Raw genomic sequence first — 16587 nt, 5'->3', positions numbered from 1 at the left:
AAGATCCAGTCATACTGGCTTACTTGCTATGTTTTTCATACACTTCAGTTTCCATCTCTATGTCTTTGAATTGGCTGTCCCCATATCTGTAACGCTCTCTCTCCTTGCCCCCACTCTTTAGAATCTCTGGTTTCCTTTAAAACTAATCTCAAGATTTATATACCTTCAACAAGAGACTTATTCATGTTCCCTAAACAATTAGTTCCTTTTATTAAAGAAATAAATTATTAAAATTAGGTTATATAGTTATATTTAAATTTTGTATGAATTAATATATACTTTAGCTCTTAAGCTTCAACAACTTAAAATACACTAAGACTTTTGGGACACCCTGTATCTGCACATATATCCCCAGATGGAATGTGTGCTCCTTGAGAAAAGGTACTGTTTCATTTTTATCTTTGCATCCCTAGGCCCTGGTACATGGTAGACACTTAAAAATGTTTTTTGTTTGAGTTCATAAATTCTTAAAATGAACTAGGATATGGTCCAGAATTGAATAGGAGGAGAATATATTAGTTTGTCTTTGAGAAATGGGGAAGTTCTTTTAATGGCTCCAAACTTCTTCCTGAAACAAAGGCCCATCCTCTTAATATTAATATTTTTCCTGTACTGCATATCTTCAAGAATTGTTGAAGTTGGAAATTACTCAAAGATCAGTACTATTCATGAACAGGCTGCAATACATTATAAATGAATAGTTGTGTAGATTTATTCCCAAAGAGATATGTGGTCAGAAGATAGATGGGTGAGACTGAATAGTCTACATGCACCATCAATATCCAGGTTTTATCAATATGTGTAGAGAAATATTCCCTAGCTCACTGGGTGGATCCCTTGTGGTGAATTTCTGGGAGGAAATGGACTAGAACTGCACAGGATAGTAAGGCATGAATGGATTGCAATCTGCCTCACTGGAGGGACTACCCACATTGAGGAAGTCATAGATCTTCAAATTGCAGGATTTAAAATTTTAATTACAGATAGCTGGACAAACTAGGAAAAGTTTTACCTCTTAGATTCCTCAGGAGCAGTGATTTGGTGAACCAATGATTGATTTCTTAATACTTCAGTGGATCTGTGAACTCATCATTGTGGGTATTCCTTCCATCAGTGTTGATAGCAACCCATCCACACTTTCTCATCCTGTGTATTTCTTGTCCATATTCTATCATAGATCCTCCACAGAAGATCCATCCAATGTGCTGGAGGCCTTTCTCTAGGTCTTATACCATTTCGTGAGTACCAATGTAGCACTCAGGCTGTCCATCTTGTCATCTTTTTCATTATAAGACTACCTCACCTCTTTTTCCAATCATATGTTTGCTCAGTATCATCATATATGTCACTTCTTGTCATCACTGGAAATAAACTGAAGCTTTCTTGTGCCCATTTTCTCTCCAATGATCTTTGGGTCACCTCAACCCATGAAACAAAGATCAGTTGTTTACTGATGACCCTTCTAACCTGTTTAAGGTTACTTTAAAACAGTTTTCCTTAAAATATTGCACACATTTCCTTTCAGGAAATTGCACACTATCTTCAAGGAAATAACTTGATAAGTGAAAGTTAAATTCAACATAGAACATAATTAAATTATCTCAGATTTTTAATTAAATTGGAAGTGAATGAAGGTTTAGCATGAATAGTAAAAAAATTTTTTTTTTGCTAACTAATCAATGAATCATTATGTTGAGGTGATCTTGACTTCTCAGAGCCATACCAGTGGTACAAAAGTCATAGCAGATCCTCCTACACTGAAATGGCTTCAAGTCTGGTCTAAGTTTGAAGAGACATCACCAAGTTTGGCTGTGGGATGATGAATTTTTCAGCCGTAGCAACTCAGGAAGACCATCTATTAAAGAATAAATCTTTAGTCTGCATCAGTGGAGGGAATAAACACAATGGCAAGATCATGGATCCTTGATGTACAAAAAAAAAAATCATGCTAAACATAAGGCATCATTCATACTGAAATATATATATATGTGTGTGTGTATATATACATATATACATATATATATATATATTTTTGCTTCAAAATTTTCAGTCTTTGAAATAAAAACTTTTTTCTCCTTTCAATCTCCACAGGGACATGTCTTTATGTATTATGGGCTGTCTAATTTCTATCAGAATCATCGTCGCTATGTGAAATCTCGAGATGATAGTCAACTAAATGGAGATATTAAGTCCTTAAGAGTAAGTAAAAAATAATGAAATACAAACTTCCTGTCTTTTGTCATCTTTACCAATTTTGTGGAATATCCAGTGGAAACTCAGTTATTTTGATTTGCATTTACTCTAATTAGTTAATTGGTAGAAATATTCATATAGCTATGCAATTCTTGTTTTGAGAACTATTTTCTTTGTATCTTTTGGCCTCTTAAATAACTGAAAATGGTTTTTGGTCTTGTTAATTCTCAATACATCTTATATATCTTTTTTTTTTTCCAAATGGATACTTTCTCTTATCTTTGTTTCAGTGATTTAATTCAAAATTTCAGTTTCCTGTATTGAGTTGTCTTTATTTTATCTTCTGTAATTTCTCCATTCTGGGATTAAGAACTCATTCCTTAGTCATAGTGGGGAAAGAACTCTCTCCAAATCATCTTTTATGGGGATACTCTTTGTACCCTCTATTTAGGGCAGATTCAACACAGTTTAAAAGCTGGTCTAAACCCAGTTTCTTATAAACTGCTTTTCAATTTTCTTAACAGTTGTAAAATAGGGCGTTTTCTCCCACATTTGTTCATGGTATTGTGGTTATTGAGTCCTGGATAATTAAGTTCAATCCTAATTCTCAGATACTTAAACTGATTTGTTGTTTACTGATCTCCTTTCCTATTTTTCTAATTAGCAGCAAATAGTACTAATTCCCCCCCCCTTTTTTTTGCAAAGGTCCAAGTAATGTTACCAAGTTTTACCTAAGAATATAAGAATCTGTGGAATTTAAATACAGACCAAAACTTGCTATGTTCAATGTTTAAAATTTATCTTAAGTAGTATATTTTTTTCTCTTCATTGTTTTTTCTCCATTTTTATTTGATTCTTCCCTCACAGCATAACTAACATAGATCTATGTTTTGCATGATTTTACATGTGGCTTTCTGTCAGGGGGAGGGTGGGATAAGGAAGGAAGAAATGTAAAGCTCAAAACCTTGAAAAAATGATTGTTGAAAACTACTGTTCCATGTAGTTGAAACAACAGATAAATGAAATATTTAACTATTTAAAAAAAACAATAAAAAAAACACTGATCTAATCCATGGAGGGGTGCAGAATATATTATTAAAACTATAGACCTCAAAGAAACTCATTTCTTTTTTTGTGTATATTTAGGAAATATTGCTATATTCACCAATAAACAGTTTGCTTCCTTGAGGACAATTACCATATTTTAATTTTTGTCTTTGTCACAAGGTAATGTAAATAATAAATGCTTGTTGAATTAGAAGTATCAGAGGCTAATAAAATAAAGCCTCACATAAAACATCAAAACGATTATAGCAGGGGTGGCTAGATGGCACAGTGAATAGAGCACTGGCCCTGGAGTCATGAGTCCCTGAGTTCAAATCCGACCTCAAACACTTAATAATTACCTAGCTGTGTGGCCTTGGGTAAGCCACTTAACCCCATTGCCTTGCAAAAAAAACAAACAAAAAAACCAATTACAGCACTATAATTTGAAAACATTAAATAGCAAGAAAATTGAAGTAAAATACAATGGGCTGCACTGTTAAAAATTAAAAGTACATATTTTCCCCCCTCTTCTAATAATAAATGTTAACCCTATAAAAGTAGAAAGTAGGGGTGCAGTGGATAGAGCACTGACCCTGGAGTCAGGAGTACCTGAGTTCAAATCCAGCCTCAGACACTTAATAATTACCTAGCTGTGTGGCCTTGGGCAAGCCACTTAACCCCATTTGCCTAGCAAAAACCTAAAAAAAAAAAAAAAGTAGAAAGTATCATATCATAGTGTTGCTTTTGTTATCAGGTGTTTATGCTTAACTGTTTACAAGTAATGCACTTTGGTAAGAAATTTCAGCTGTCAGAACAATAAACAAATTTCAAAAATAAAAATATTTTATGAGATAGTGTTATATGAAAGAGGTAGTATGATATAATGGAAAGAGCCCTGGATTTGAAGTATAGGCTAGACTTATACATCCAAGAGAATGAATAACTTCTTTTTTTTAATTTATTTTTATTAAAGATATTATTTGAGTTTTACAATTTTCCTCCCAGTCTTGCTTCCCTCCCCCCCACCCCACCCCCATGGAAAGCAATCTGTCAATCTTTACTTTGTTTCCATGTTGTACCTTGATACAAATTGGGTGTGATGAGAGAGAAATCATATCCTTAAAGAAGAGAAGTCTAAGAGGTAACAAGATCAGACAATAAGATATCTGTTTTTTTCTAAATTAAGGGTAATAGTCCTTGCACTTTGTTCAAACTCCACAGCTTCTTATCTGGATACAGATGGCACTCTCCTTTGCAGACAGCCCAAAATTATTCCCGATTGTTGCACTGATGGAATGAGCGAGTCCTTCAAGGTTGAACATCACTCCCATGTTGCTGTTAGGGTGTGCAGTGTTTTCTGGTTCTGCTCGTCTCACTCAGCATCAGTTCATGCAAATCCCTCCAGGCTTCCCTGAAATCCTGTTCCTCCTGGTTTCTAATAGAACAATAGTGTTCCATGACATACATATACCACAGTTTGCTAAGCCATTCCCCAATTGGAGGACATTTACTTGATTTCCAATTCTTTGCCACCACAAACCAGGGCTGCTATAAATATTTTTGTACAAGTAATGTTTTTACCCTTTTTCATCATCTCTTCAGGGTATAGACCCAGTAGTGGTATTGCTGGGTCAAAGATGAATAACTTCTGTAGCTAAGATACTCCTATAAAGTTGTAAACTTTCTTTGTTAATAAATAGGATGTACTGTGTAATATTTAATTGGGCCTATCCACAGCATATTATTATATTTATCTTTCTGTGGAATTTGTGATTATTGTTATCCAAATTAAGAATTTTTTAAGACTAGACCATATTTTAAATAATAGATATTATCTATTTGATGTACCTTCAGGGCATCCTAAGGATTTAATAAAATGGATGATGTGCATAAACTGTAAATTTACATTTAATAACTGTGTTATTGCAAAGAAATGCAACTAATGTGAAATCATTAAGTTATTTAAAAAAATAAGGAAAAATAGAAATGATAATAGTTCTTTTAATCCTCCCTACTTAATTCTCCATTCTATTCCCAATAGTTGTTTGCTTTTTGCTTTTGGAAAACAGCTTTTGCTCTTTCCTCAGACCTCTCATACTATTTCTTCTTAGACTTTCTTAGCTGATGACTCTGACTTGTATTTAACTAAGGAAATGGAAACTAAGTTTCTGTGGACCCTTTATTGTCCCCTTTTCTGCATCTCAAAGTTCCTTGATGTAATCCCTTTTCTTTTCAAATATCATGTACTTTTTATTCCAGCTCCTCCTGGCTTCTGTAGCAGATTGCCCCTTCACCTTTACTCCCTGCCCCACTATTTTTTTTTTCAACTCTTCCTGCCTACTGGCTTCTGTACTGAAGCCTACAAAAAAGAATCCACTAGACCTTGCCATTATCTCAGTCTCTTGTTCAACATCTCTCCTTTATAGAAAACATAATTTGGTTTCTGAGATTGTGTGATACTGTTCTCTTGGTTCTCTCTCTCTCTCTGCTTTGTAACTATTCCTTCTCAATCTCCTTTGTTAATTAATTAGCACACTCCTTAACTGTGGCTCTGTCCTGGGTTTTCCTTTCTCTCTGCCCTCTCTCTCTTGTTGATTTCATTAACTCCTGTATGTTTAATTATTATCTATCTCTAAGCAGAGGACTCCCAAATGTCTTTGACTATTCTAGTCTCAGTCTCTTCTGAGCATCACTCATGAGTCTGCATATGCTTACTGGATCTAGAATATCTTGGTGATATCTTTATCTTTTCCCCAAATCCTACCCCTTTCAGAATTTTCCTAATTCTGCTGAGAATACCTCTGTCCTTCCATACACCCATGTTGCATTCTTGGCATTATACCCTTGGCTTCCACCTTTCCTTCACCTCACATATCCAATTTGTTGACACATGTAATTTCTACCTCTTACTCACATCCATCTCTTCCTTTTCAGTCACACAGTCGCCACCATGGTTCAGGCTCTTATCACCTAGAGCTTGGACTATAGCAGTAATCTTCCAGTTGGCTCCTTGCCTTAAGTTTCTCCCATCCCCAAGAATAATAACAACAATGACAACATTAATAATAACTAGCATGAATTTAGTGCTTTAAAGTTTGCAGATTACTCTTTATACTCATTTGATTTTTTTTTCAACAGCCCAATAGCTTGGAAGATGCTATTATTTCCATTTTACAAATGATGAAACTGAGTCAAATACTGTGACTTGGCCAGGGTCACACAGCCAGCTAAATTCAGTTGAACTCAGGTCTTTCTCACTCCCAGGCCTGAGCTCTATCCACTTCAACACCTAACAGCACTCCCTTCTTACCTCCATCTCTTATAATCTCATTACCTTTCAAACTCTTCTCAGATCATATATATTCTATGTGAAGCTTTTGCTAATAATCTCCCCAGGTGCTAGGACTTCTTTCCTACCCTGGAAAATTACCTTACATTTATTTTATATCTAAAATAATTAAGTATATTTTGTTTCCCACCAATAAAATGTAAGCTCTTTGAACTCAGAGGCTGTTTTATTTTTTCTCTTTGTATCCTTAGTACCTAGTACTGTGCCCGGCAAAGAGGAGACACTTAATAAAATGTTGATGACTTATTTTTTCATCACTCTTCATAGCTCCACTATACTTATTATATTTGTACAGATTATTAAAGGACCTGAATAAATGTGACTGTCTGATTCAGAGAAATCTGAAATGTAGTGATGTGAATCATCTTTCAAATTTGTTGCCCTTCTCTCATCTATCTATTCCTTTTTGTAGTACAACCTTTGGAAATATAATGTGAGTGCAAACCCTTCTGTGTAATAAGGATGAGAAATAGTTTTTTTCCTTTTTTTCAAAACACCTCAGAGATCTTGATAAAAGAAGAGAGATTCAATGTAGGAATTGATATGATAACAAGGATTTTAACAACAATTTTATAGCAACATGAAACTTGATATTTAACTTTTTTGTAAAAGATCAAGTCAAGCCAATAAGCATTTATTACATGCTTACTATGTACCAGACACCATGTTATGTGTTGAGGATTTAGGGATTACAGAAACCATCTTTTCCAATCTTACCATTTTACAGGAAAAAAACTGAGACCCTGAGAAATGACTTCCTCAGTGTTTATTATACCAACATTAGGTAGTGATGCTGAGATCCAAACCTAGTTCTTCTGATTATAGAGTTATGTCAATTGCTAATTCTTCTTGTTGTATTGATAAAAAAAAAATTCAGGTTAAAGATGTAAATGAAAAATTAGTGCATATTAGTACATTTTTTTCATGAGAAGTCCAACATAAGATACTTAAAGGTAAGCATGTTTACATGCTTATACTTAACCAATTGGAATGGTTTGTGGGTATTTTATATGGCAGATTTAGAGAATTTAGACTTTGGTTTAATAAATAAATATTTGTCTTTACATTTTTTCTTTACTTGTCTTTCTTTATAAAAATTAGAGCCCCAGTAAGGAGTGTGAACCCTATCGCACGGATGAGTCTAAGCCAATTGCTCCTTGTGGAGCTATTGCCAACAGTATGTTTAATGGTATGATCTTTTCAACTTGTTTTAAAATCTTATGACATTTTATATAGTCTGTTATAAATTTAATGCTTTGGTAAACCCATGAATAGAACCATAAATATGACAGTTTTAAGAATAAAAATATCTCCAAGGCTTTATTAAATAGAAAATAACAGTAATGTATATTTTTATATTTTGAGACTATAGAATTTTGAATGCTATTGACTTTTGGCAAGTAAATATTTATATATCATATATGTGTGTATACACACACACACACACACATACATATATATATATATGAGAAAGTTGATAAATCTTTACCCTCTTAGTCTATTTTTCAAAACGTTGTAAAATCTTTAGTATTTTGTGACTTGTTTAGTAAATTTTTCTATCCTCCTGGGAAACCTTTTGTCCATAGGGCAGGAAAGAAAGAAGAATGATCAGTACTTAGCAAAGGAAATACATACTTCATTAGCTTTCTGTCCTATATTAGATACATAATGGAATTGCCTACTAACCATTAATATTAATAAATTAGAGGAGCAATGGGTAATGCAAATGCTATTTAACTTAGCAATCCATTATTGAATTTTTGGAGTAGTTTGGTGAGTGGATGTGGGTATGAATGTGTTTTTACCTTTCTAATTTTCATTTACTTGGTCATTAAAAAAAGAAACAAAAACATACACCTGAATTCCCTTTTTATGTAGCCAACTAGTAGTATGATGTATTTAGAAAAATACTTGGTAATTATGGGAAATTAATGTGTAATTAAAACATGCATTACATAATTGCTACCAGAAAACACCTAAAAAGGAAATAACTTTTTATATACTGATGTTTATAGTAGTATTGTATGTAATAGTGAAAAATTTGAAATAAGTTAAGTACAAGAAGACTGTTAGAGTGATATCTTATGTGTACCATTTTTCAAAAATGATATCTTAACAGTTCAGAAATAGAGAAATTACTATATTTAACAAGCCTTATTGTCAAAAAGTGCAACTAACAAAATTGAAAATATGATATCTGTGCTGTGTCAAAGAATATTATCAAGGACCTGTGATTTTGGAAACTCATTGTAATCTAGGATTTTTGAAGTTTTAGAGAATAATCCAAAGTTTAGGGAGTTTCATTGACCTGGTCATGGTAGGGGAAATGATATTCCTACCAAAGACCCAAATTTTTCTAACTTCAAGTCCCACATTTTATTCACTATATCACATTGGCTTTCTCTTTAAAAAAAAACAACAACTTTTTTTTAAGGGTAGATATGGGAATCAGAAAGGTATATATGTAGACTTTTATTGATAAGTTCCTATTTTGGATTATATTTTTGTACTTTTATGATAAGTTTAGTTGAATATAAAAACAAAAGGGGAATGATCTGAGATACCAGAGGTCAGAAACATTATTGATAATTTTCTCAGGATACAGTTTTTAAAAACAAAGCACATATTAAATCAAAAACTTTTAAGTTGGGATCTATCAATGGATATCTTAGGGTTCTGTGAATTTAACATTTCAGTTAATTTTGAAAGTAGATAGCAAAATATATTCTTCACCATAATGTCAAATGAATCTGTAACATAAAACTGGTTAAGAATTCCTGCAATTAATTTGTTTGTTGTGTATCTATCTTAATTGATTCCAGAGATTTTTACATCAATCTCATTTGTATTAATTTATAAATTTTTACTATTTAATGAAATAAATTAGAAATATCAAATTATTGTTATTTCTCCCCTCATTGTCTTTATAAAATTCTGCATCTATGGCTTGGAACAATAGGAAGTTCCTTAAGGAACTCATATCTTTCTTTCATTAGTTTAATGAGTTTAGCAAATTAGCTGACCCTAGGAGGATGAAGCATAGAAAGAAAGGGAAGTACAAGAACAATAATCCCTGATGGGTTAAGAATGAGAAACTATCAAGTAAGAGCATAAAGTTACTATACCTTTTTGTCTCATTTTAGATACATTAGAATTATTTCAGATGAATGGAAGTTTACCTATACGTGTTCCTCTGCATAAGAAAGGTATTGCTTGGTGGACAGATAAAAATGTGAAATTCAGAAATCCACATGGAGGTAGTAACCTGTCTGAAATTTTTAAAGGTAAGATTAAAAATAACCAAGCAAAACTTGATATTATTTTAATATATAAATATTAAATAGCATATGTAGGGAACCTGAAGAATGCTAGAAGAGTCATTTGTACTTTCCAGTCTTGCCTATTAAAACTTAATTATCTCTACAGGTAAATTGTAGGATGATTTAATAATTGTTTGGTTAACAGTATATAGAGAGCTGGCCTTGGGTCAGGAAGAATCAGGTATTGTGATTCCGAGCAAATCACCTGATTTCTCAGTACCCCAGTTAATTTTGTAAGACTATAGGTTTGCATTGGTAGAGTTCTCACTATGAACTCCTTATACCAGTCACCCAGTGGTCCCTCTCCTTGCTGTTAAAGGAATTATTTTTTTTTAATCCTGAAATTATAGTTATCCCTTTCACATCTTGACTTTTCTGATTCTGGTTTTGATTTATCATGGGTCAATGTAAGAAATTAAATGGGGGGGGGGATTATGCAGATGCTTCTCATGTGAAGACCAGCAGACAACATTAAAAAAAAGTTGTTTTTTTTTGTTTTTTTTTTTTTGTTTTTAGTTTTTGCAAGGCAATGGGGTTAAGTGGCTTGCCCAAGGCCACATGGCTAGGTGATTATTAAGTGTCTGACACCGGATTTGAACCCAAGTACTCCTGACTCCAAGGCCGGTGCTTTATCCATTACGCCACCTAGCCGCTGCCCCCCCCTGCAAAAAAAAAAGCTTAAAAAAACAGAAATGCATAAAATATATGTATAGTTTTGTATAATAGCAACATATTTTGTCATTCAGTTCTATAATAATTCAGACTTCTTATCTGGTACAGAGAGGCAAAAAAATTTAAACAGATTTTCCAGTTTGCTGGGGCAACATACCCCTAATCCCACAGTGTGGAAGGGATAATTTGTTACTGCTATTTCATGAATATTCTTTGTTTTAAAGTTTATATAAGTCTTTATATGATTACTTTAGAATTATTCACAGAATATATTCTCATAAGCTCTCTTGAAGTAGGTTTCATGAGTACTGTTATCTAAATATTATACTTTGAAAAAAAAACCAAGAATAAATTAAATGATGTTGGAGCTAGAATTTAAATTCAGGTCTTCTTACACTTAAATTTAATATTTACATCATATTGTGGCTAAGTGTTCCCCTAAAAATAAAAACATTAGATGATTTTTTTCAAAAATTTCTTCTGATCTTTTACCATTGTTTTATCTTTACTTTTTAAAAAAATTGTGTTTTGAAAGGTACTTCAGTGTTTTATTTATATATTTTAGTGTTCTGTATGCCAACAAATGTCTACCTTTTTAGTTATTAGTGTAATCAGGTGTTTTTTGCAAAACAGGAAATTATGAGTTAATCAGTAGATGACTACATTTAAATCTAGAAGATCTAGAAAAATATTTTAAATTAAGTATTTTTAAGTTTTTATATAATTTTTTAATAAAACTTCTGATGGAATGAAAATTTTGCTTTTTTTTTTTTGTTCCAGGTACAACAAAGCCTATAAACTGGCCTAAGCCAGTGTATGAATTGGATGAAGATGATGAAAACAATGGATTCATAAATGAGGATTTTATTGTCTGGATGCGTACTGCAGCATTACCCACTTTTCGTAAGCTTTATCGTCTGATAGAGAAAAAAGGTGGATTACATCCAACTCTGCCTGTTGGACATTACCTTTTGAGAGTCACCTACAGTATCCTTTTGTTACATTTATAGAATCAAGATTTAGAAAAAAAATTCTTTGAGATATCTTTAAGTATTGGCTAAACAAATTTGGTTTTTAATTTGTGTCGTAATCTTATTTATTTGCTTGTGTTTTTACTTAAGATTATACTTGAGCATGCTTTCTGTTTGAACTGAACAAATCTTAGCTTTCAGAAAAGTTCCTTGGAAACCAATGCAGCTTTAGGGATTCGAGCGCATCAAATGACAAAAGTATTTAAAATTTTTTCCACTTGTAACCAGCAAGCTGCAAAGATCAGATGAAATACTAGTTTAGTTATGAAAAATAAGAGTATGAATGGGTTGTAGATAACGACTGGACCCGTGATTTCATTGATAAAGGAAACTCAAGAGAGGAGATTTCCACCAGCAGTGTAGCTTGACACACTCTACATCTTAAGAGTTGGCCAGACCATGAGTGGCTTCGGTTACTTGCTCAAGTTCTGAGAACCATAAAGGACTTAGATCAGAACTTCCTGACCAGTGCCAGTTCTCTTTTCACTATACCACATTGCTTCTCTGGATGGGTTATTTTATTTGAATGTAGTTAACCTATCTTATAAATGTTTTGTTTTAAGTTTTAAGAAACCTAAATTTTCTTGTACTGTTAACAATTACATGCTAATTCATCCAAGGAGTCCAGATAATTTGTCAGTATTGCCTTATATTTCTTACTAAGTAAGTAGAGTAAGGGCAATTAGGTGGTGCAGTGGAATCAGGAAGACCTGAGTTCCAATTTGACCTCAAACACTAACTATATGATCCTGGTCAAGTCACTAAGATTTTCTTCACTATATATACATATGTATGTATATACATATATAAAAGGAGACTGCATATTTATTCATAATTGCTTTATAAATTGAACAGTAAGTCCTCTAGTAATACTTAGATAAGCCTTTTGTTTATTGAAAATATCTCAAATTTGTTCACTTACATTCTTCCCCAGTCCCATAATTAACATGTCTAATTTTTTAGCAATCTTAGAATTTATTTTCTCTTGGGTATTTATAAGAAAATTACATCTTGGAAACAAAGTGCAAAAAATTAATTGTGTCAAAAAAAATTTAAAGTGTAAAATGCTGATTTAAATAGTGTTTTCAAAATAAGTTAGCTGATTACACAAAAAAAATTCCTATACTATCTTCAGATTATCCAGTACATAGTTTTGATGGACGAAAACGGATGATCTTGAGCACCATTTCCTGGATGGGAGGAAAAAATCCATTTTTAGGAATTGCTTACATCACTGTTGGATCCATTTGCTTCCTTTTGGGAGTTGTACTGCTAGTAATTCATCATAAATATGGAAACCGAAATAATAGTGCTGACATTCCCAATTAATTTTGTGTTGTGAAAAGAAATCTGCATGTGTGTCAAGGCCAGTCCAACCCAGCCTCGCTGTTGAATGCTAAATGTCTGGTTAGTAGGTCATTTCTGAACTGGATGCGTAATATTTTTTTTCCCTTAATTTTTTTTAAGAGCCTTGTCCCATGCTTCTTCACTTTGGATGACTTGTGAAAATATGACGGGTATATCAACAGAAATTAGCTATAGCTATATTGATCATGTCAACACTGTGACTGCTAAAATGATTTTTTATGTTTGCTTTTTTTTGGACAGGCCACATGATGTAAACAACCTCTTTCCCTTGTAATGTTATCTGCTGCTTTAATATTTGTGCTCTATGGGTAATATTATATACATTTATAAGGCTGTATAAGTATGTTTATTTTGTCAAGAAAAGGATAACAAGATGTATAAGAATATATTAATACTTGATATCCTTTCTGGAATCAAAAGATTATGAGAAGAAAAAGAAAACTAGATCTAAATAAAACATTTCCTCTCTTCCAAAAGTTGTGTGTATAGGCTTCAAGTACCATCTTTGTTAAGGTAGTTAATATATTCAGTCTATCCATTAGAGACCTATTTCAAGCCTAGCTCTGATGTAACAGGACACGTATAATATACGTAGCATAGGAATAAATTATTAGTCATGCCTAAAGAGATTGGGCCACTTACCTTCTGGATCGAATTTAAAATTTTTTATTTCCATTGTTTAAGTCAGTAAAGCCAGGTGTGCCAGCTAACTATAAATGTTTCACATCTTGGTTATTTATTTCCCTTGGAGCTTCCCTTTCACAAGAGAAAAAAGAAGAGAAACTGAAAAGGGAAAATAGTAGTCTTTGGTTGAAAGCCATGCCTTCTGCCTAAGGATAAATCAGGTTTAAATATACAAAGTTAATATTTCATTATGGGAGATGTTTAGCATTGAGAAATTTGTTTCAGCATTGAAGTATCTCAAACTAAGTTTATTTTTACAGGTAAGTGTTTTGACTTGTGTATTAAAGCTGTAGTCTAGAACACATTTAGAATATTATTCTTTTTAACTAGGAATTATTCCATTTTCATAGATGTGATGTATGAGTGTATGTTCAACCTCTTATATAATTAAGATGCCAATTTCTTTGGTTGATTTTCCTAGGAATTAACTTTAAACAAAGTTCTTTAAAACTTACTGATTAAATTCTAAGGAAAATTATGCATATGATAAATTATACTGTATATGGTGGAAGTTATTTTATATGCAGCTATCTTGGTAAATTATACATATTCAATATTAAATAAATGCTGTAATTTGTTAATGAAACTTATTCTTGAAGTGAATGTAAAGTTATTTTCTACATGCATGAACATGTTTTAATAAGAAAAGACAGCTTAATTGAATTCAAACTGTTTTTGTTTACTAAATTCAGTCTTCAGTATATGTATCTATACATATACATAGAAAAAGTTAAATTTGTTTTGAATTTGTGGTTTATATTCCATGTTATGTTTTAAATCAAAAGTCTGGGTGTTGTATTGTTATTAGACATATGCTCATTTCAACAGTGTAATGGTTAATAGTATGAAAGGTGCCACACGTCTTGATATTTTATATAAATTTACAATTAGATTATATGAGTCATACATTGACCTTATTCATTCATAAGAAATTTACTTGTATGGCATCCTTTACATGTGACTACTGCGGAAACTTTCAATAATCGGACCCTATAAATATATAATATGTTCCTTATATGGGAGCCATTTTTTTTAAAGTTAATTCTCCATAGTCTGTCACTTGTTTTCAACATTTAAAATATTCCACTTTATAAGTTATTTCTGTAGGAATTACACTAATTAGACGTTCTCTCTTTCTTGTACAAATTGATGTCAAGGAGTATAAGGAGAAATATTTTACATCTTTTAATCTAATCTGAGCCATTAGGAGTGCCATTAAAAGAACAAATGAAGAGCTCTTCCATGAATATCTAATTTGTATTGAAGATGGAACCTAAAATGGCTTTCAAGTTTATCCATTTATCAATATGGTTTAGGTCTAAATTCTCTCCTTTCTCCCCTCATTTGAGCCATATAAAAATCCTGTTATCTAGTGATAGTCCATATGCAATATTTATTGATCTTTGTGAAGGATGAGGGAAGAGAAATATTTTTACCTTATAGGCTTTATGCCAACTTCTGGGCTTTATAATAAAGGTGGCATTCTTCTTCCAAAAAAAATTAAACTTAATTTTAAAGGCACCTAATTTATAGTTTGGAGAAGATTAGTAAATACATTAAAGAATTGTGTGTTAATTTGCTGTAATTATTTTGAGTTGTTGAAAGGTTTCCCATTTTAAGTAGTTATGCAGTAAATAAAGGCTTAAGAAATTTTATTGAAATCATAAAGCAGGGTTTTTTTTATTGGAAATTTATTATATATTAGTAGAGAAATTCCTAACCAAAGGGAGAGTTCAGTTGGTATATAATTTGTTTATTGGATGGTGATGAAATTTCTTATTTTTGAAAGATTGTTAGCATCGTTATACCTTAATAAAAATGAACTGGATTACTTTGTTATATTGGCCATGTCTTGTTAATAATATATTTTATCAATCAAATTCAACTGCAGCCTAAGTTAAATGAATAAATATTAATGATTCCTTGTTATTTAATATTTCCAGTGCTGTCATCTTTACTTTTTTAAAATTATGGATATTTCAAATCAGAGGATATTAATATGTAGTAGTGTTAGGTGCTACAAACAACCATAACTGCAGTAGTTGAAGTGGGATACGGTGGGGAATGGATAAATATTTCTATGTTTGAAAACTTTTTCTTACCTACTATTTAAGAAATTATCAGATTCTCACCTGAACTCTAGTCAAACTGTTTTAAGATTGGTATTAAAGAGAAGTAAAAATATGTCAGTAAAAGAGGTGAAGAAGGTATAAAATGTGACATATTGGAAAGATTATTTGATATTGAGAAGTTAGCTGGTTATTTTGAATGAAAGGAAAAAATTGTTAGTGAATAGGCACCCAGTTTGGTCATCTCCTCAAACTTTTAACATCCGGTTTGGAAACATTACTTTAGTATTATTATGCTGCTGTTGAGTAACTGTGTAAATGCAGGTTCCTGAGATTTTTGAAAGCAAGATATAATTTTTCCCTCTACCAGTTTCTGGTGCTTTACTAGTCTGTGCTTTACTAACTCTTGTGTGCAGATGACCCTGGTTTATTATCTATTATCCACTGGAGGAAAACAAACTCAATTAGCCATTAGATAATGAATCTTTTGGCTAAGGATAATGCCAGAAACTGATGAAAATACAAAAGAGCCCTTAGTACTGTCCATTTACAGAGGCAGTGGCATATTGGCATAAAAAAGTTACCAAGGGTGCAAAAATTGCAAAGTTCTTAAGTCTGTCTATTTAATTATTTTAATTATTGGTATCTAAATATTTAATTTTTATAGAAAAATAAACCGAAAAAAACTACCAGAGGAATCAAACCATACAGATATTCTTAGTATACATAAAAGAGGAAAAGTTAAGTTTTATTGTACATCTATATATAATTTAAAATATAAATATAAGTAAAATATTTCATGAAATATTTGATCTCACATTGCTTTACACACTGAACATTTGCAAAGAGATTCC

General features: G+C 32.1%; 1 protein-coding gene across 1 annotated transcript in view; it reads left to right on the top strand.

Annotated features, from left to right (window-relative positions):
- TMEM30A (transmembrane protein 30A) overlaps nt 1–15607 on the top strand; it is a 56934-nt gene extending 41327 nt beyond the window's left edge. The window contains exons 3-7 of the mRNA XM_074237336.1: nt 2092–2199; nt 7691–7778; nt 9733–9873; nt 11362–11568; nt 12748–15607. Of these exons, the coding sequence (XP_074093437.1) occupies nt 2092–2199; nt 7691–7778; nt 9733–9873; nt 11362–11568; nt 12748–12941 (738 nt within the window). The 3' untranslated portion in view covers nt 12942–15607. The remainder of the gene's footprint in view (nt 1–2091; nt 2200–7690; nt 7779–9732; nt 9874–11361; nt 11569–12747) is intronic.
- The last annotated feature ends 980 nt before the right edge of the window (nt 15608–16587 follow it).

This window comes from Macrotis lagotis, chromosome 5 (assembly GCF_037893015.1).
Source record: "Macrotis lagotis isolate mMagLag1 chromosome 5, bilby.v1.9.chrom.fasta, whole genome shotgun sequence".
Classification (NCBI taxonomy): Eukaryota; Metazoa; Chordata; class Mammalia; order Peramelemorphia; family Peramelidae; genus Macrotis; species Macrotis lagotis.
This window is presented reverse-complemented; position numbering and strand designations above follow the sequence as displayed.